The sequence below is a fragment of the Pteronotus mesoamericanus genome, unplaced genomic scaffold, assembly GCF_021234165.1.
Source record: "Pteronotus mesoamericanus isolate MK-2021 breed Mesoamerican mustached bat unplaced genomic scaffold, CSHL_Meso_final contig_164, whole genome shotgun sequence".
Classification (NCBI taxonomy): Eukaryota; Metazoa; Chordata; class Mammalia; order Chiroptera; family Mormoopidae; genus Pteronotus; species Pteronotus mesoamericanus.
In genome coordinates this window covers 12,016,107-12,036,286 of record NW_026555065.1, presented here as the reverse complement: position 1 = coordinate 12,036,286, position 20,180 = coordinate 12,016,107, and the positions used below count along the sequence as shown (strand labels likewise).

Here is a 20,180-nt window from a genome sequence, read left to right as displayed (position 1 = left end):
TTTCCCAGTATGTAATTTAGAATCAATGCCATCCCCACATGCTTTTTTTTACATAAGACAGCCAAAAACAAAAACACAACAAAAACTCAAATTTTCAAGTTAATCAACATAATGCCAAAACATAAATATTTCAACTGTGATACACAAGAATCTGTTAATCACATTATATGCCTTTGAAGGTCCATCTGTTTTTTGCTAAACCTTTCTTGTAGTTTATACCATTAGAACAATCTTTCTCACAGTCTGTTAAATTTTTTTGATATTAGAGCTATAAACAAATACTATTTCTAGAAGGAAAAAGAAAAAAACTGTATCTCTTTGTTCAATTTCAAACAGAGGTTAATGTAAATACTACTATTTAAGGGGCACAGGGACACACACAAGCAGTTTTCCTTGGGTGTATCTGGACCCTAGTTTCACTTCCATCCTATGAGTCTACAATCAAAGCTCAAAGCACTATAGTTTAACACAGGTTTCCAGATGTCAGATGAGCCCTTCCCTTCAACTGCCACTCTTACTAGAAGGCTATTAATTTTACCCTCTAGTAAATATGTCAGCATGAGGAAGTGACACAACAGCTATCTCCGATATTAAGGACTAGTCTGGTGCTGCTCCTTCTTTATTTAAATAAATAAATAAATAAATATTTTTTTTTTAAATTCACAAGAAATCTCACGTCCTGGAAACATATCCTCTAGAAAAATTATCTTTGGTGTTTTTTTCCATGTGCAATCTCTTAACACGGTTTCATCACATATCAATAAACTATATGTCAACACAGAAGATTATATGACTCAATAATAATTCCCCCAGGCCAGTTAGAAAGAAAAAAAGCACTAAAAGTAAGGATAAAATCTGAACTTAAACTTGATACACAGAGTTACAAAACCACCAACATTCATGCCTCAAAAAAGCAAAACAGTTCTGCAAAAGACAGGTTTATCCATGCCACAGGAAAGCTGGTGACTTAAGTTAGGCAATACTTTTAAAAGAATCATCATGGAGGATTGAGTTAACTTTCACATTTACACCGACAAACACCAAGACAGAATGCGTTGTTGAATGAATGAATATTCCTAATGTTTAGTGACACAGATGCCAGTGAGAGAGTTTTTGTTCATGACTCTCATGCTCATCATGTTTATCTGGTTATTCTAAATCACTAGGTTTTCCAAGACGCCTTCGCCTCAGCTGTGAGGTTACATTTCTTGGACAAAGAGAAAGAAAGGGAGATTTAAACAAAGCATTACGTAATACAAAGGCATGACCATGGTTGGAGTATTTAAGTCAGACTTTCTGACAGTAATAAGATGAGTAAATATGAAAAACCTTTTGTCAAAATTCCTTAAATAACCTTTTAATTCTATATTAATATACTGCCTTCATCATATATTCCAAGTAAAAAATACCGCTTAACCCATACTAATAAATTCAGATCCTTATCTAATGCTTCCATCTTTTTTAACCCATACATATGATAGCTGAACTATTCTGATTTATAAAAAATATTTTAAAGCTAAGTTTGGCCCACAGTCCAAGATGCAAGCAATGCAAAAGCATGCAATAAGCTTAGCCAGCTTTCTAACAAAATCAATTTGAACACCTGTTTAGAGTAACATAGCTGACAGGTATCTTTAAAGCAGTAAGTAAATAGTAAATGTGACTAGGCACACTCAGCTCTAGAAAAGCTGATACAGTCACGCCACCTTGGAAAACGAGTTGGCTAGGAACATGGAGTTTCAGCTGATCATCCCATCCCCTTATGCATTCAGGGATCTTCCACAGCTTCTCCCACCACCTTTCTTTTGTGAATAAACAGGAAAAAAGATGTATAAAGCTTTATTATAAAGAATAAAAAGGAAAAAGAGAATTGAAAATACTCATTTTAATTATCATTTAACATTGTTATTTGTGCTCCATCAAAATCTCACAATCATGCCTTTTGAGAAAAACATACAATAAAAAATTTTCTACAACTACATACTTTGCTCTCTTAGGGGAGAAGAGGGCCACATGAAGAGGTGGGGAGTGTTCTTACATCAATTAAAGACTACTGTCACAAGAATCTAATTTAGAAGGAAAAATTGAAGTTGAAATCCTATAGAGATGAAGAAAGAAAAAGGAAAAAACAAAATAAGTAAGCAATGGGTAGCAGGAAATTAAACCAAGGAAAATATGGGAAAAGGGGTAGAGAACAAAAACTGTGCAACTGATTTATATACAGTCTTTTTCAATACAGTCCAATGTCATTTTTTATTATTTAACATTTTCCTTTAGGAGGAACAGCAATGGATTAAAAATATACCTAATAAACTGTACCTCTTAACTGAATCTATAAAATCCAAAAAAAGTCCAAATTTAGAAAGTTAGATAAAAACTAATGCGCTCTGAAGTACCTAAGTGTCTGAAAAAAAATTAATAATACATATAAATTTCTTAAATGGCTGCTTGGACCCTTCCGCAAAATGCCTGCTTCAACTGAGTACCTTTTCTCACCTACTAATATTCTCTAATTAAACCAGTGCGGTCTTTTAAAAACAAGAAAAAGGAAAGGAAAAAAAAAAAGTATATCTGAATATAGCACAAATCCTATATTTAAATAAATAAAATAAAATTCAATGACTAAAGTGGATTCTAAAATCAATTACATTAGCCCTATTCTGGCCAAGGCTGAAGTTTCTCTATGACCACTAAGAACGCCAGATGAGTATTTAAACATTTTAATTAAGTGTTTTCAAGCTCATTTATAGGCAAACTATTGATACACTGATTGAAGATAACTCATCATTACATGAAATAATTAAAAAATATCTACTTGACATTTTATTAACTTAAACTGCAATAATAGAAACTCCATTATCTGATTCTGGTAAATGTAAATACTAAAGAATGGTAAAATCTAAGGAAATAATCTGAAATAAATAGTACATGTTCCTGTTTCTGTATTAAGAAATTCTTAGAATTACTAGCAGTGTTCCAAGGTGTCTTTCCTGTAATTTACCCTAAAGTTATAATTGTGGATTATAGGCTTGTTTCTTGTATTTTTCCAATAACTTGTGTCTAAATAGTTATATCACACTGAAAGTGGTTATTTATGTCCCTAAAACTGAGCCAAAAAATTCTAGAAGGGAATTAGTTCAGTAACTACCATTTTAACCTTCACATGATTCTGTCTGAACAAAAGGCATTAACTACATTAAAATGACTTACAATGGGCACATTTTCATAAATCAATCTAAAATTTAAAGGTCAGGGATTTGGGATGATGCCGTTCTGACACCTACTTGAGTCCTGTTTGGCATATGGTAGCACTCAGTGAATGTTTATTGAATGACTAATTCTTGACTAGACCTGAAAAGTTTCAATAGTTTCTTTTACTTCTTCTACAATATAAAATTTTTACCGATGTAGGTAAAAAAAATCTTAACATTCTCCCACTTTCAGGTACAATGGCTCAATCTCCCATTCTTAAAGATCTAAAAAATGTGCCCTGGCTGGTGTGGCTCAGTGGATTGAGCACAGGCCTGTGGACCAAGGGTCACCAGTTAGAATTCCCACTCAGGGCACATGACTGGGTTGTGGGCCACGTACCCAGTAGGGGGCGTGAGAGAGGCAACCAATCATGTATCTCTCACACATACATGTTTCTCTTTCTCCCTCTCCTCTCTCTAAAAATAAATAAATAAAATCTTTTTTAAAAAATCTAAAAAATGTCAAATGCATTTTGGTTGGAGTATCTGAGACATTAACAAGCCCCCTTTAGCTATTTTTTGTCTTTTACTTAATGATTAAGAGATGGTATTTACTGTTATAGCAGAAGACTGTGCTTTAGGCCCTAGAGTCTAGGAAAACATTACATGTAACAGTAAATTTTATATAAGTTGTTTCTTGAGTTTGATTCAAATATATTCAAAACTTGAGATTTAGGGTTATGAAACAAGCAATTATATAAAATATGGTCACAGGAGTCCTTAAGTATGTTATCAGTATATTCTCTATATAGTACTTACCAGTTTCTGGCTGACAGAATGTATACTGGCTGCTAGAAGAAGAGCCCATGTTAAAGTCTTCTGGACTCTGTGCATCTGTAACAATTACGGCTTCTTCTTGATTTCCAATTTCTTCTAACTTAGGCGGCTCAAGGGTAACAATATCAGAATCGTCACTGACAGTTCCAAAGTAGACATTGTCTTCAGGTGGCTTTTCTTCCTCTCCCTAAGGAATCATAATATGAAGACAGTTAAACTCAACAATTATTTAAGGGCCTTACGTTTTCTACACAGTTCGTAGTGAATAATGATATGTAAGCAGTAGGGTAATTTGGGCTTAAAATAGAAGACATGAATCCAATCCAATAGGAAAGGATTACTCAATAGGTAGGTTCATCTTTTAGTATGAAAACACCTTCAAATCCCTTGGGGACTCTCTAACTCCTGCCTACTCCTTATGGGCTGCAGATACTAAGAAGCCCACCTTTACCACCCAATGACCACAGAAAGGAGAGATTTCTCACCAGTTCCATGGGTTTATTTTAGCATAACTCCATAGGCAGGGAGCCCGTTAAAAGACTGAATAAATTTTCCTGGTTATGTAATAAACTCTAACAGCTATGACATGTAAAGAACATCTAGCTATCTAGTTTTATCTAGAAGTCAAATAGTTGGTAAAGGATAAGATTTAGTTTGTTCTCCAATTTAAAAACTGACCTTCATTTTGCTTAATTTCTCAATATACCGTATTTTGCCATGTATAATGAGCACTTTTTTGCCCAAATTTTTGAAAGAGAAATAAGGGTGCTTATTATACATGGGTATAATGATTATATGTCATGGGCATAATAATCCTGTGTATAACATGCATAAAAACATGAATGTGCGTTATACATGGGAGCACATTATATGTGGAAAAATATAGGAATTCAAGAACATGCCCTGGACAGGTAGCTCAATTGGCTGGAGCACTATCAAAGGTGCACCAAAAAGTTGCAGGTTCAATTCCCAGTCAGGGCAAAAAAAGGCAGTGGGTTCGGTCCTTGGTTGGAGCATGTATTGGGTGAGGGAGCAGGCAACTGATTGATGCTTCTCTCTAACATCAATTTTTTTTCTCTCACTCTATTATCAATAAACACATCCTCAGGTGATGATTTAAAAAAAAAAGGAACACAACCTAATTAGACAAACTATGTCACAAGACATCAACAAGCCTTTATACCTATGGATTGATATTGATCTCCAAACCCATTTTGTTTGTCTTTTCCTGTCTGCTACCGGTATTACTCATAATAATAGTTATACTTGTTCTTTGGGTTTTTCTATGTAATACAACCATTTATGACGGCTGACCATGTGTAACTGTTAATATCCTTTTCATGGTTTACGTAAGTGTTATACTAGATCCAAATACAGAAAAATGAGACAGAAGGTAGGACTGAAGTCATGATAGTTTATAGGATAGAAATGGTCCAAGTGGAAGGCCATAGAACTGACTGCCTTCCACTTAACTGCCTTTTCCCTTTTGGGAAATTTAGCCTCAACTCAGATCTCATGGTTACAGTATTGCCCCATCTCCAGTGGTCAAGAGACATCAATACTGAGATTTCCTAGGAATGAACCTTCCTAACACTGTAAGGCCACACTATTTGACCAAAAAAGAGAGAACTGTGGACGAAAAAGGAGGTTCTATGGAAAGTAATCTCAGGGTGATCTGATCATAAATTACCAAGAAATTACTTTTCTAAATTAAAAGATATCTCAATCAGGAATTTAAATAAAAGCTAATAATTTTAAACTTGAAAGCAAGTGATCTGGGGAATCTCAAAATTTTCAATGAAATGTGTTTATAATAATAAACAGGAACAGAATGCACAACTAGAAATGGAAGCTTTAAGTAGAATTCTCTGTTTACCATATTTCCAGAGTAAAACATAAGCTTACCTCATGTGCTGACTTTGTTTCCTCCAGAGTTGGGTAAGCAGTTTCTCCCGCTAACATTATGACATTTTGGCTGCTCTCTGATATAAACCAAAAATCAATTCAGTTATACTTTATCATTTTGGCAGTCTATAAATGCAACAATCTGGGGACATAAAACGTATTCCTAATTTTTTAGAGGGGATTTAATCAAATGACACATAATTAATTATAAGTCATTCTTCTGTTCCTAAAAAGATCTCTATTTCAAATATAATTGTTTCAATATTTGAAATTGTCAGGTGATAATTTTAGATGCTGAACTGAGTTCATTTAAGAGTAACTAAAACAATACAATATCTAAATAAATATTGTCTCTACCTTACAAAACCGAAGTACTTAATCCAAGGTTTTTATAAAAATCTGTTAATACAGAAAATCAATTCTCAGATATCTGATAGCAGATATATCCTGAATTCTTAAAGTTTATTCAAACTAAAGTTAACACTCTTCTAATTACCATCAATGTCTGGTAACTCAAGAATCAAAACTATGGCTTCAAATTACAAATTCTTTACAATAAAAAATAGACTAAAAAACAAGAACTTGAACACAGATACACAAGATAATGTCACTGTAGCAAATATTTTTTATTTAAAACTCATCAAAGGAAAAAATGTAGAAGCAAAATAGTTCATATTAGATATTGAATGAAAAAGGCTATACAATATTAACAAAAGTTAAAAAGATTAAAACATATCATAAATTTATGCATAGCAAAGAATATAAAACAGTGCAGTAAATGTAGGTTTATACTTGTTCATATGGAAAATAACACAATAATAAATAATACAAGAAGAAACTGTTTTATATACAACTGTAAACCTACTTTTGCCCCACCCTGTATACCAAATGTTTACAGTAATTATCTCCAGAACAAAAAAGAAAATTATAGATGGTTTAAAATATTTTTTGCTCATCCTTTTTTTCTATCATGAACATGTATTTCTCATATAATTAACCCCTACCAAAAAAAAAAAAAAAAGAGAGAAAGAAAGGAAAAAACCACCAACTGCTTTTGTGTTGTTATATAGTCCCTAATAGAATATTGATTTGGAGGTAAGACTCCTCAATAAAGGTGGACTTCGGTCCAAGTGCTCCTAAGGAGTATGGAGATTTTCTTGTATTTGCAGGGAAGGACTATCCTTAGCTTTCAGACTCTCAAAGAGATCTGTGACCCATGAAAGGGGACAATCACAGTTCAAATAAGATTAGTAATCAACAGGTAAGCTAAAAATAAGATTAACAGGCATAATCTATTACATTTCTAGCTTGGACACCTCTGTTTGGATTTCTCTGGGGTGGACGGAGGGGGAGGGATGTTCTGTTAACATGTTTAGTAATTTCTTTTAAGTTTAGAAATAACGGTAATTTAAATATGAAGATAAGAGTATGCATTAATTATCTGAGCATCATATTTCTCTATATAATTAATGTGAACATCAAATCCCATAGGAAGCAGGATTATACATCACAGAGATGTAATACAGTAGTTAAATACCATTTACCACCTCAAACCAAAGTACTCTTAAATGTGAGAATTGGGAATGAATTTAGTAAATCACTTGTGATGACTTAATAATTTTGTACATCACTAGTCTTAAGCAAGATTAATAACACTGAGTTACTACACGTGTAATATCAAAGAGTTATGGAGTATACTATAGCTGCTAATGAACAAATCCCTGGACAGGTTGGTACCACCAGGCTCTGCAGGCTTGCCCACCTACACACTCAACTTCTAGTCCTTCAGTGACCCAAACATTTACATTAGCCATATTCCTAATATCACATACACATCCTTTTTTTAAAAATAAATTTAAAAAATCAGACTTTTTAAACCTCTTACCTCCCTGCTCTAACTGCAATACTTGTAGCTCCTCTTGCTCTAAAGATGAATCCTCTGGGGTGAGCTCACAGCTGTCACTGGCTGTCCCATGTTCAGAATTCACCATCTCTATATCAGACCCCTAAGGAAAAGGTGAAAATCGGTTATCTATCCACTCCTCAAAGCTAGATTTGACTACTAGTCGATGCTTCCATTACCAAATGTCTCAATGCTACCATACTCCAAAGAAAACAGTATCTGATCTGACTACCTTTTGTTCAATTTAGTCCATGAAGGTCTATGGCAGGGAAAGAGCATAATGGAGAACAGGTTTAGATTCAAAAACAGTCAGCCCAAAAGTTGAGCGATCTAATGACTATTTTATAAGCCCAAGCAATAAATTTGAGTCCCAGAGGATAAGTTTCTCAATTTAGCCATCTCTACTAATTTTCTTATACTCAACATTACAGAACTACTGTAGGCAAGGCAGTTTGCTATAAGTATTATAGGATATAAAATATTTGAACCCAAAATTCAAATTTATAGCCTATTCAGATAAACAGGCTATAACATATAATATATATATTCCCTATATAGCCACATGCAAGTAACTACTTATTATAGCAGCGTATAACCAAAAAAGTTTAAAGGTAAGGCTTATAATGAACCCATCAGATTAATGGAGCAAATTTTGCTTATATAATTTTAGATTAATTATCATTCCAAGCTCTTCCTTACTCTGATGTCAGACTATGTTTTATTTATTTATTCTTTTTTTCTGAGGTTTTATCATAATTCATTTGCAAAGTTAAAAATGAGTGATGAAAAGTAAAAACTGCCATACAATATTTTTTGGTTCTCAATTTGTTTTCAGTTTCAATCAGGCTGTCTTTTCTTTAATAAAAGAGCAGATCTTGTGTCTTCATTAGCAAAATAAAGTTAACCACTAATTTGATTCTGCCTCTCCCCATGGTCTGCCCTCAATTTTCTTATAGTTTACTAACCCATAAAATCAAAAGGTCTGAGTAATCCTGATAAACATACCTCAAAACAATAAAAATTAAAATAACTCATTAAAGGAGTATGTTTTGAGTTGAGTATTAAAGATTCCTAAATATGAGTCTTTGGGCTGCCTAAAGTGGTAGAAGAATGGTAGAAACATAGGCCAGGCTAGGGACAGATTGGGAGTCCCAGAGGAGATCCGTTCTGGAGTAAATCAGAATGGGGGCAATGGAAAAAGAAAAGGAAACACATGTAAGAGACACTAGCAAAAGAAGAGTAGAACCTGATAACTAGATATAGAGCCAAGAGACATAAAAGTACAGATTATGATTTATTCTGTGACAATATATCCCTAATACAGAATACCCTAATGACACACATGTCGAAGTGCCAGAGAGGTTCGCTTGCTGTCTTGCTTCATTCACACTGCAAACCGCCAGTAGACTCCCACAGCTGCCTTGCTCCTAGTTAATTATCCTGGAAGGAGAAGTTGTTGCTACGGGAGTTCATCTAAGCTTCATAGAGAACAGGTTAAAAATAGAAAAGTTACTTATTAAAAAAAGGAAGAAACTACCTCATGAAAAAAGGAAGGAAGGAATAAGGGAAGGAAGGGAGGAAGGAAGGGACTGACAAGTTGGTACAGCTGCTATTAAACTGTGGAACTTTCCTGCAGAAAAAGCAATCTTTTTTTGACAATGTTGTTTTCTAGAAGATATGACTAACCATCTGTCTAAATCCTAAATTATCAAATTGTAAAAAAATATCATTTTAGCTCTGGCTAGGTGGTTCAGTTGGAATGTCATCCCATACACCAAAAGACTGTGGATGCAATTCCAGGGTCAGGTCACATCGCTAGTTTGTGGGCTGGATCCCCAGTCAGGTGGCACAGGGAATCTCATATAGATGTTTCTCTTCTTTTCTCTCTTTCTCTCACTCCCTCCCTGTCCTTCCCTAAAATCAATACACATCTCCTTGGGTGAGGATAAAAATATATATGTATATATACCATTTTTTAAATCGTTATTAATGAAGGAAAGCAAGGGATGCTTAAGAGATCTAAAAACAAACAGGAAAACACATAAATCCATTATAACTTTAAATAGGTATAGATGACTTTTATGTTATTGTTTCTATTCATCAGTATTTTATTATTTTCCTTAAATGAGCATATATCACCAGCATGAGAAAATGTATATTATACACTAATTATGTAACATTCATACTTCTATATAAAATTCATTTTGTAATAAAGTTCTAGCCATAGTCCTTTTCCATTCAAGTTCTGCTAACACATATCATAAATGGAACACGTGTTCTCTATTTGGTTTGTTTAAATGCAGGTGCTGATATTTTCCAGTTACATATTCTGAGCCAAATTACTCAAATTGTCTAAGCTTTACTGTTCTCAACTATGAAATGAGAATGAAAACAACTTTTACCAGAGGTTTAAAATTATCTGAAAATATAAGTAAAGCACAGGACCTGACCAATAATAAACCCTCAATAAATATTTTCTTACTGTCTCACAGCTGAGAAGAACAATGTACAATAACTTAGAAGATGCTGGCTCATGAAGAGTTTTCAGTAATGAAGTTTAACGTAGGTGACAAAATGTCCAAGCTATAGACAATGAACCCACATGTTTAAATGTAGAAAAGTACTAGCTTTCAAAAAAGCTAGTTTGCATCACTGCTAACAATGTAATATTACAAATTGCCTTATAAAAAGTATTAAATAGCATACCTCATGATTGATGACAGTCCAACCACAAGATGAATCACTATCACTGGAATTTTCAGACATCTTTCAGGTCTACAAACACAAAAACACTATTAATATGTTGGGCATATTATTTAAAATCCTATCAGAAGTACTGTAAGTGACCCAACTATGAAAAATGACTTACTACCTCTCACATGAAACTGAGACAACCCACCCATGAATTTACCACACAGGATATGATTGCATACCTAAACAAAAACTCTTCCAGAAATACTCTAGAAAGTCATATTGTTGAAATGAAGAAGAAAGCTGGGTCTCAAAGAAAATATAGGATTTGGCCAGACACAACTAAAGAGAAAGTAGAACACAATTTAATTAACTGAGTGAGGAAGTCATGAGTTGAGAAAACAGTGAACAGGGAACTGAGAGCAAAGAGTAAAAGCCTATGTTTTCAATTTAAGGTGTGAAAAACATGGCTGCAGAAAGAAACATGGAAAATGTAAGAGGTCCCAAGCCAAGCAAAATGTCTACTGTGATAACAGCATGAAGTAATTTTAATTTTTCAAGCAGGGAAGAAACATTATCAAACACTTGTGAGCAAACACTTAAGTTGAAATTAAAACAGGGGGAAGGGGAGTGGAGGAAGGAAGGAACATCAGAGGTTGGTTGGAAACTATGGCAGTAACCTAGACTTAGTCCTAAACCAACATAAATTGGTCTCTACCAGGGTTGTTCTCCCTTTTCTTTCTGAAGCTCTTATTTAAACTTCAGAACCAAGCTCACTAAAGTGAATTGTACCTTACTGACTTTGCTCTATACATTTATTTTACTGTACAGTATATGTATTTCTATTATTGCACATATACTGAGAACACATTAGATATAAGTTCATGGTTGGTGTTCTAATAGAAGTCTACTGCAGATAATTTTTTAAAAGATTTTTATTTATTTACTTTTAGAGAGAGAGGAAGGGAGGGAGAAAGAGAGGTACAGAAACATCCATGTGAGTGAGACAGAAACACCAATCAGTTGACTCCATGAACACCCTGACTGGAGACTGAACCTGCAACCCAGGCATGTGCCCTACCAAGAATCCAACAGGCAACCTTTCACTTTGCAGAACAACGCCCAACCAACTGAGCCATACCTATCAGGGCTCTACTGCAGACAATTTAATACAGAACCAATAGTCAAATAAGAAAAAAGCAAGACCTTTCACTTTGCAGAACGATGCCCAACCAACTGACCCATACCTATCAGGGCTCTACTGCAGACAATTTAATACAGAACCAATAGTCAAATAAGAAAAGAGCAAAAAAGAAAAGAGCAAATAAGAATACAGGTCTGGATCTTCCATGAGTGATTCTGGAAACTTATAAATTAACATTTTAAAAAGAGAAGGTACAAAGGGGGGATTAGTCATGTTTTAGGTAAATTAAAATAAGACAAGGACTATGTGGCTTTTAAGGTCATACTACAGCATTTTCTGATTAGTTCACTTAAGGTCATCTGATTGTTTGATTTCCTACTTACAATTGGTTAGGGTCCAGGAAGTTTACAAATTTAATGGTATTTAATTTAATATTTTTGAAAAATTACAGTGACAATTTTTTCTGCCCAGTAGAGATTATTCCAAAGCTACAGTCTGAAATCCTATATCCTATAGGATATAAACCAGTTTTATATTTTAGCTAATTCTATTTCACCCTAAACTGACTATAGAAATCCCAATTTCTCATTGAACCAGTTTTCCCAAGTTTTTAAAAACTTAAAAACTTTTTGATATTTAACTATCTGTATCTGAACTGTTTTACATTTGCAAATTCTGGGCTGACATATGGGACTATACAAAGACTGAGCAATTAATTTTGCAGGAGGAAAGGAGAATGGTCAAATAAGGCTTTATAAATGAAGTTACAATATTTTTCAGACATTCTAAGGCAGCACGCTTTTAAACTGAAATAAATGTCAACATTTAAAAATTGAGAAATCACAAAAATAAACTCTGGTTCCTCACTTAAAAGACATGATTACACTGGAAGGATTTCTTAAGAGAAAACGGAAGAGCATTACAGAGCAGAAGCTCAGGCAACACCTCACGCCTGTCAAGAGTGGCTATCATCAAAAAAATGAACAAGTAAGTGCTGGTGAGGATGTGGAGAAAAGGGAACCAAACCTCACATGCTATTAGTGGTGGGACTGTAAATTTTTGCAATCTCTACAGAAAACAGGATGGAGAGTCTTCAAAAACTTAAAAATAGAGCTACCTTAAGATCCAGCAATACCACTTCTGGCTATTTATCCTAAGAAAACAAAAAGACTAATTTGAAAAGATATATGAACCCCTATGTTCATTACAGCATTATATATGACAGCCAAGACATGGAAGCAACCTAAATGTCCATCAAAAGACAACTGGATAAAGACAATGTGGTGCATATATACAGTGGGATATTCCTTGGCCATAGAAAAGAATGAAATCACACCATTTCTGACACAGACAGACCTAGAGGGCATTATGTTAAATTAAATGTCACACAAAGACAAAATATCATTTGATTTCACTGATATGTAGAATCCAAACAAACAAATGAATTAACCAAACAGAAGCAGACCCAAGCAGTGGGAAGTAGGTAGGTAGATAGGTGGGCCAGGTCCTGTGGCCTACTGTAGGCCCTGCCTCCTTCTCCTGTTCTGCCAAGTGCCCACATGCCACAGTACCCGCCCTGGGAGTTCAGTCATGGGACAGAGAAACTCGACCCTGGGGACCTTATGAAGGTACATGTGGTTCTTAAGTATAGCCATTCTGATGGGGGTCTGTGTATTAAAGTAATAGATGATTTAGTTTGTTTGGTGTATAAAGCAGACCAAACTCAAGATGTAAAGAAGACTGAGAAATTCCAGTCAACTGATGAGACTTATGGTAGCCAAGGAATACCACAGTGTTGCCATAGAAACAGGATAAATGGTTTGAGATGGAAGATTATTTGTCATGTTCTTAGGAAGTAAATTATCTTTTGAATTTGAGAAAGTGTTGGGGCAGGAAATACTTTATGTAACTAAGTGGGCTTTTTAGAAACTGAGAGATCACTTTTTTGTACTTTGTTTTTTAATGTTTACTTTAGAGAGCTAGGGATGTAAATGCTTTCAGTTAGAAAGCCTTTATTTATTTTTGGGAATTGTACAAGAAAGATGGCTCTCTTAGAAACTTTCTGCAGATTATTTGATGCTGGGCAAAATATTATTTCATTTAGTTTTTATCAAAAATTTGAAAATGAGATATCAAGAAAAGCCTATTCTTCCTTAAATTTAGTTTCTTACTCTTTAAAAGAAAATAAATGTAACAAATTTTGCTAGATTGATAGATTTCTTTTGGGGCATAAAATTTGTGCAGTTGATAACCAACAAATATGTTAACCAGAATGAACTGTGCACAGCAGCACATCTGAACATGTACAGTAGCAGTCTCAACTGTATCTAAAATTATGAAAACAAGTACGCTATATCTTGAACTTTCTAAATTTAAACTGTATTTTTTAATATAAGGGATTCATAGTATTAGCAGCTTGTTGAGCAGACTATGAATCTAGCTTTCAGTGTTCAAAATGCATGAACACAATGATCACTAATGGATTGAAGCCACCACATTACAGGGCATTTGTCACATATTTCCCTATATAGTTTGTCAGAAGGGCTAAAGGTAATGTGAACTCTGCATACCTCTTTGACACCCCTGCCCATTTCTCTCTTTACATAACCCAAGTGTTGAGCATGACTTCACAACTGTTACATTTTTTATTAAATCAAAAGGATGATATTCTTTGATATTTATCTTGCATTTGTAACCTGAGTTTTGCTACCTAAATGTAATGTTCACATGGTGATTCTTACATTAACATATTTTTTGTTAGGAATTTGTCATGTTGAATGTTTTGATATGGAAAGTTCCATTAGCCAAATGAATTCTGACATGTTTCAGAGAGGTCAATAAACAAAATATTATGTGAATATACATTGTTTCTCTTGAAGTTTTTAACTTCACAAGAATTACTGATTTCTTGACTGGGACATACTGTATTCATATAGTGTAAAATTAGCCTCATGATACTGTAAATAAATTTTATTTTGTTTCTTGGTACTTTTCATTACATTTCTCTGGCCTGTTTGTTGATGGCACAGGTTTTTTCTTAAGGAATGTAATCAAATAAATAGTATAGGGTTTTTAGAGTTTGTGGGTCCAACCCCCACAATTAGTGGGATCATGAGCTTTTTTCATTTACATCTTCTACCTTTTAATACTACTTTATAAAGGTAACCATGGAGGAAGGGTCCAGCATTTGGGTCCTTTGCAGCTAACAGCAAAGTGGATGAGAGCAGAGGTTCCAAGGCAGACTGCCTGGGTTGCAATTTTGGCTCCACTACTTTCTACCTGTGGTCTTAGACAAGATACTTCTGCAAGCCTCCATTTTCATCTGGAAATTGGGTTAACAATAGCACTCATAAGACTCACTGAGTATTATACGGCATAATTTATGTTAGGCCTTTAGCACAGTGCCTGAAACATAGTAAACTCAATAAATGGTAGCTACTATTATTACTATATATGGATAAATTACGGGTATATGGATATGATTATTTTTTCAGGGGAGGGGGTATAAGTAGGCTGCTCTTAAGTTTTCTCATAATTTTAATTAACAGTTATTTATTGGTAATGTCTGCCTTTTCTGCCAAGCTATGTCTATTGTTAAGTGCCATTTTTTGCAGTTAGGGAAATACAACAAAATTGCCCTCATAAAGTGTGTGTGTGTGTGTGTGTGTGAGAGAGAGAGAGAGAGAGAGAGAGAGAGAGAGAGAGAGACTGAAATCCTTAAATCTAAAACTTGTGTTTATTTGTGTCTGTAAAAAATATAATTTTTACAGTAGGGATGGACCAGGACAACATTATGTCAAGTGAAATAAGCCAGTCAGAGAAAGACAAATACCATATGATTTCACTCATATGTAGAATCTAAGGAACAAACTGAACCAACAAGCAAAACAGAGACAGACTCACAGATGGAGAGCACATGACAGCTAGTTGGGGGAGGGTTAGGGGGTAGTAGGAGGTGAAGGGATTGGGCTGAAAGGAAAAAGGAATCATGGATATGGACAACAGTGTGGTGGGTGATTGCTTGGGGGGAAAGGGTATAAGGCAATTAAATGATAATGGAAAAAATACAATAAAGATTAAATGTAAAAAAATAAAAATAAAATTCTAAGAACTAGTTGGTGATAAGTGGTAAAAGTACTGAATCTCTTAAAGAACATATAAATAAAACACCAAATCGTAATGTATTCTGAAAAAAAAACTATCAAAAGTTGTTGAATATGGCACTGGCTGGTGTGGCTGAGTGGATTGAGTGCAGGCCTGCAAACCAAAAGGTCACAGGTTAGAATTCCCAGACAGGGCATATGCTTGGGTTGTGGGGCCAGTAGAGGGCGCATGGGAGGCAACCACACAGTGATGTTTCTCTCTGTCTTTCTCCCTCCCTCTCCTCCCCTTGCTAAAAATAAATTAACAATTTTAAAAATTGTTGAATATTGCTTTAGAATGAGAATAATTAGTTGAAAATATTACCATTTAATAACAAGAATTTTTTTGATTTGATAAACGTAAATTTTTTAGTTATTTTTTAATGGTGTAACTCCTACAGAAATGAATTACTGGTGGCAAATCAATGACCGACAAAATATTGATTTACTCAAGAGGTAGATTGAAAGGAGTCATGTTGAATAAATAAGTAAATCAAGTATCTTTTTAACAAGTTCATAATTATGTATTTATTACATAAGCTCTTCCATAAAAGATCCAGGGAATTTACAGATCCTGCCTAAACAATACTTATTCTAACAACTAAATCACATACTAAGGGCAGCCATGAAACCAGTATGAAGCACTTGAAGGAAACAAACCAACATGAGTCATATTACTGCTTTTTGTACCTTCTTGAGAAGCAAAACAAACACTGCAGAAACTAGGGAAACCTAAAAAAATTCCTTTATCTTGGGATATCCGACAAGTGTTGTTATATCAATGAAGACGAGGGAATAAAACATTACCCATATTATATAAAACTATATATAATATATAAATTAAATATAAATGATATATATAACTGACTTTTAAAAAGCAGCAGCCCGACCCTGGCTGGTGTGGCTCAGTGGATTGAGCGCCAGCGTGCAAACTAAAAGGTCGCTGGTTCAATTCCCAGTCAGGGCACATGCCTGGGTTGCAAGCATGGGAGACATAGGAGAGGCAACTAATCAATGCATCACATCGATGTTTGTCTCTCTTTCTCTCTCCCCTCCCTTCTCTCTAAAACTATATAAAGTCTTTATTTAAAAAAAAAAAAAGGCCGCAGCCTGTTATATTCCCTGAAGTCTTATTCCAGCTCTTTAGTCACTGAGCACCAGGAGTATTCAAGGCTCTATTCTTGGCTCTGGAAATACAGAGCCAAGACAAAGACAAAGAGAACAAGACAAAGTCCACGACCTCATGGGACTTAAAAAAAAAAAAAAAGCAAAGGCAGAAAAAGTTAAAGAATATAAAAGTTTTAAAAAAGACAATTACTTTAGCATGAGTGGAGTATTATAAGAACAGATATGAATCTTTAAAAGGGCATACATTAAGATGGGAAAGCAATTAAGGGGCACCTAGACCTGTGAGATTCAAGAAATCAGTGCAATCTTCCATGACAAAGATGAGCACCGAAATTTAACCAGTACTGATGGAGGTTAAAGAAGAAAGGGAGGAGTTAGGAGAAATTTGAAGAGACAGAAAATATTTTTTTTAAAGAATTAAATAACCAGTTATAGAAGGGAGAGAGTGCAGGATAACTACAAGATTTCTGGTTAAGTGACTGAGTAAACTTTTAGGAAAAACCTTTCTCTATGTCACAAGAAGTACCAAATAGGACTTTGACATAAAGAAAAGTGGCTGCCCTGACTCTTGGGGCTCAATGGGTTGGGCGTCGTCCTGCAAACAAAAAGGTCACCTATTAAATTCCTGGTCAGGGAACATGCCTGGGTTACAAACCAGGTCCCCAGTTGGGAGGCATGCGAGAGGCAACCTATCCATGTTTCTCTCACACATCGCTGTTTCTCTTCTTTCCTTTCTCCTTCCCTCTCTCTCTAAAAAATAAATATTTTTTTAAATGGCTGAAACCTAAAAAGCATTATTTCTTCACTATAAGAAAGCTTCTCTCCTTCCTCTGTACACCCCCATCTTCTAACCTCTTCTAGTAGCCCACATTCTCACTGCTCCTCCATCTCACCCCTGGGACTTCCATGCTTTTTTTCCCCTTTTTTTTCTTTAAGATTTTATTTATTTACTTACAGAGGATATGAATAGATCCCCTACCCTTCCCCAGGTAAGTTCCATTTAAAGTTTTTTGAAACAGGTGGTTCTTAGCTTTTGCCTTGTCACAAAATACTCTAATAGCTCAGAGATGGAAAGGAAAAAAAAACATTTCAAAAGTTAAATACATTGCAAATTGAGACAACTTTAGCTTATTTGAATGTCTCAAATCAAAGAGCCCCCAATTTAATTGTTTACTTATCTTGACAGAGGGACAAACTTGACATCTAGCCCAAATGAGGAAAAAAAGAATCTTACTGACCATAACACAAAAGTAACAGTTTGGATAAGCAAAATTCAGTCATGTTAGAGAGCCACCTTAATTCAGCTGTTTTCAAAAAGTTGGGTGTGCTGCAATTAAAACAAATTTTAAAAAGTACATTTCTGAGCTCCACCCTAGAGGCACTGACTTGAAAGCTGCCATTGTAAGTTATCTTCCTAAAATGATAATCTCATGTCATTCCTTAAAAGTGTTAAACTTTTTCATACAGTCTTCAGGATAAGGCCAAAAGGTTTGGAGTGTCTTTTAGTTTTATCTCTATCATCTTGTCTTCTTTCCAGCAAATCCCTTTTCCCTCAGACTTTTCAACTGCCTTAAAAGGCATGGCTTTCTGTTAACTGCGGAGTTCTGCATACTCTGCACCCAACCCAAATCTTGTGCCCACTGCTTTCTATCTCAACTAATGCATTGCCTCTTTGTGAAGCATTCCCTGACCTTAGTCCCAAAGACTCTAGTAGTTTCCCTAATCTACTACAAGTAGAATGCTGTGCTGTAATTGCTTATTTACCTGTCTGTTATATATTCCCAACACAGCATATGCTTGCTTGACGCAAATTAGGTAGTCGATCAAGAAAGATAAACAAATTTCTTGGGTGGTAAGTACAGTTAGTGACCCAAGTGTACACTGTTACTCAAGGAATTCAAAATTCTGGAGGAACCCTGAGATTATAATTTGACCATAGGTAAATACAAAAACCCTTCCCCTTGTAAGGGCTTTATAAATAATAATCACAGATCCTAAGACTTTGGCTTTTTTACTGATACTAAGTCACAGAAGACTTTTGAGGAAAGGAATAGAAAGCTCACTCTGGCTGCTTTATTGAGACAGTACTATGGGGAAGCAGAGACAAAAGCAGGAAGACCATATGCAAAGCTATTTTACAATAATCCAGGTGAGAGATGGTGTCTTGAAACAGAGTGGCATGGCAGTAGTGAGACAGTGAGAAGTGAAGAGATTATAAATATATTTGAAAGGTAGAGCCAACAGTGCTTTCTGATGTATTGAATTAGGGGTATATGGGATGACTCCTGGCCTGAGCAAATACAAATGAGACAGAAGACTACAAAAGCAGTAAACCAGGAAAATAAAATTGGTAAATCAGTTTGGGGCATGTGAAATTTGAGATAGATATTATCACACCCAAGGGGAAACAACAAATAGGGGAATTTAGGGGAATTTAGCTTTACGTTGAATTTAGGGGAGCATTATGGGCCAAAGATATAATTTTAAAACACTTTAGGTGGCAATTATCAAAACTAACAACACAGCAACAACACTAATTTTATCTGTTAAGTATAACCTAAGTTATTGGTACCTGACATGATGGTGCCCTTCGTCATTCCTGGGTAGCTACATTTTACTATGGAAAAGGTAAGGTTTCCATAGGTTCACCGTATCTTCTAGAATTAGATATGATGAAAAACAATAGGGGCATTATTCTCCCACACATCTATAATTCCGATGAAAGCCAGCCAATGGGCTGTCAGCAAAAGTCCCAAAAGTGTTGCTGCACTACACATGATCAAAAATGAGTCAGTTTAGAAAGCTTTCAAGAACCTATTTCTACAGAGCTTTTCAAAGTAAAACTTTCTTCTCCCCCAAAAGATACGAAAATGCCTACTTCAAGTAAGACTTTATTTGAAAAAGGGAAGAGGATTGAAGATTCCAACAAATGAAATTTTTAAAATGTCTTTTCTAGCCCTGGCCAGCTGGCTCAACTGACAAAAGTGTCATCTTATAAACCAAAAGGTTGCGGGTTCTATTCCCAGTCAGGGCACACATCAACACTGCACGTTCAATCCCCAACCAGGGCGCGTACACGACGTAGCCCATCGATGTTTCTCTCTCACACTGATGTTCCTCCCAACCAAAAATCAATAAACATATCTTTGGGTGAGGATATAAATAAATAAATAAATAAATAAATAAATAAATGTCCTTTCTACTCTGTTTTTTGTCCAATAACAAACCTACAGAAACAT

At 34.9% G+C, this 20,180-nt stretch overlaps 1 protein-coding gene and 1 pseudogene across 6 annotated transcripts in view; one reads left to right on the top strand and one right to left on the bottom strand.

Annotated features, from left to right (window-relative positions):
• CCPG1 (cell cycle progression 1) overlaps positions 1-20,180 on the bottom strand; it is a 78,212-nt gene that overhangs the window by 45,663 nt on the left and 12,369 nt on the right. For 5 of the 6 annotated variants that reach the window (XM_054565396.1, XM_054565393.1, XM_054565391.1 and 2 more), the window contains exons 2-6: positions 10,543-10,611; positions 7,819-7,939; positions 5,934-6,010; positions 4,011-4,215; positions 1,707-1,802 (exon numbers count right to left, since the gene is read on the bottom strand). In XM_054565396.1, coding sequence (XP_054421371.1) covers positions 1,707-1,802; positions 4,011-4,215; positions 5,934-6,010; positions 7,819-7,939; positions 10,543-10,602 — 559 coding nt within the window. In that variant the 5' untranslated portion in view covers positions 10,603-10,611. The remainder of the gene's footprint in view (positions 1-1,706; positions 1,803-4,010; positions 4,216-5,933; positions 6,011-7,818; positions 7,940-10,542; positions 10,612-20,180) is intronic. The other variant, XM_054565394.1, reaches the window with a different exon arrangement.
• LOC129064460 (signal recognition particle 9 kDa protein-like) lies at positions 13,231-13,486 on the top strand (annotated as a pseudogene).